Source organism: Tupaia chinensis, unplaced genomic scaffold (assembly GCF_000334495.1).
Source record: "Tupaia chinensis unplaced genomic scaffold, TupChi_1.0 Scaffold144899_1, whole genome shotgun sequence".
NCBI classification, from domain to species: Eukaryota; Metazoa; Chordata; class Mammalia; order Scandentia; family Tupaiidae; genus Tupaia; species Tupaia belangeri.
The window spans coordinates 2,023,059-2,024,509 of record NW_006204759.1 but is presented as its reverse complement, the minus strand read 5'-3'; the positions used below and the strand labels follow the sequence as shown (position 1 = coordinate 2,024,509).

Sequence of the window (1,451 nt, the reverse complement as noted above, 5' to 3'; positions counted from 1 at the left end):
CCAGGGCCAGCCTCTTCTCCATCCTGGCCGCCTACCTGCCCTATCGCCCGCCGGCCCGCGGCATGTGAGCGCTGGTCCCGCCCGTGGTTCACCGTCCAGGGTCCCAAGGAGCTGCCAGCGTAGAAGTCCATGGGATAGGGCTGCTGCCAGGAAATGTCCCTCAGAGCCACAGCCGCCTGGGGAGCCAGACAACAGGATAGGATATGCCAACATTTTCCTGGGCCTGGATGACTGGATTCAGTCCTCACAACGGCCTATGAGAGGTACATCACCTCCATATCTCCATACCACAGAAAGGCAAAGTGAGGCTCAGAGAGGCTAAGGGGCTTGCCTGAGGCCACACAGCTAAGAAGTGGGGGAGTCAAGCCTCTTGGATCAGAACCTATGATCGCAACTAGGTGCTGCCCACCCACCTCACTCCACTATGGATCCCTTTCTCCACAGAAGGGCAAAGCCCACTCTCTCCTAAGCATGTCCAAAACGTGTTGTTACCTCATAGGGTGTTAGCAGCGGCTTGGGGAAGGCTGTGCCCCAGTCGATGGAGAGACGCGGACACGCCACCTGCACCCATCTGGAAAGGGAAGCTAGGTCAGGCACAGGCCAGCACTCCCCCTCTGCAAAGCAGCATGCAGAACCACATGACAGTGTCCCAACATGCCCAGTGCTAATAAGACTGGTTAGCCCTGAAGACTGGCAGCCGCTGCTGCTGAGAATACTATGTTGTTGTTTGTTTTCTCCTGTTTCCTCCACTGACCAGCTTTCTGAGGGCAACCTAATTGTGACCATATCCCCAGGATCAAAGTTAGTGCCCAGTCCAGTGCAGATGCCAACTGCCACTCAAATTCATCTCAGAACAACTGCGATGCTGCCACTGCCACTGAGCCCCAAAGTCAGGCAGGTATGACCTGGCTAGCCCCTGCCAGGTGAGAGTCCTATAAACATTAAAATTTCAGGACCGTGAAAGCAATTCCCATTGATGCCAGCCTTTGGTATGTGCTGGGCAGGACCTGGCCTCTAAGCTTCTGTAGCCAGAGTCATAGCTAGGCAGGGGAGTGGGGGAAACTTACACATCCACCTCCGGAAGTAGGCTAAGCTTGCTGGGGAAGATCTCAGAGAGCAGCAGCCTCACAAAGGGAAGTTCCAAGGCCTGGAGCCGAGATTCCAGGTGCTGGTGGGAGAGGGAGGCAGAACCAGCAAAGCTCAATCCCTTGGCCTACTGATTTTCCCAGCTGGCTTCCGGTCAGTTCCCTCCTCCAGGGGCCATGCAGGATCTGACCTCCAGGATCTTCGGGCTGCCCTGGCGGCCCAAAGTGCCCAGAATAAGGCCCCAGGATTTAGCTGAGCGGGCGGTGGCTATGGCTTCCTGGCGGGCGGCTTGCATTCGCTGGTGGTCATAGTGCTCTCTGGACAGGACTTTGCTGTATGGGTCATACCTGGAAAAGTCATGAGTC

The 1,451-nt window shown here is 56.4% G+C and overlaps 1 protein-coding gene across 2 annotated transcripts in view; it reads right to left on the bottom strand.

The window, feature by feature from the left end:
- The window catches only part of DPH1 (diphthamide biosynthesis 1), a 10,870-nt gene that overhangs the window by 1,559 nt on the left and 7,860 nt on the right, over positions 1 to 1,451 (bottom strand). For both annotated transcript variants that reach the window (XM_006167557.3, XM_027767900.1), the window contains 4 exons: positions 1,277 to 1,433; positions 1,068 to 1,168; positions 493 to 571; positions 36 to 176 (listed from right to left, as the gene is read on the bottom strand). In XM_006167557.3, the coding sequence (XP_006167619.1) occupies positions 36 to 176; positions 493 to 571; positions 1,068 to 1,168; positions 1,277 to 1,433 (478 nt within the window). The remainder of the gene's footprint in view (positions 1 to 35; positions 177 to 492; positions 572 to 1,067; positions 1,169 to 1,276; positions 1,434 to 1,451) is intronic.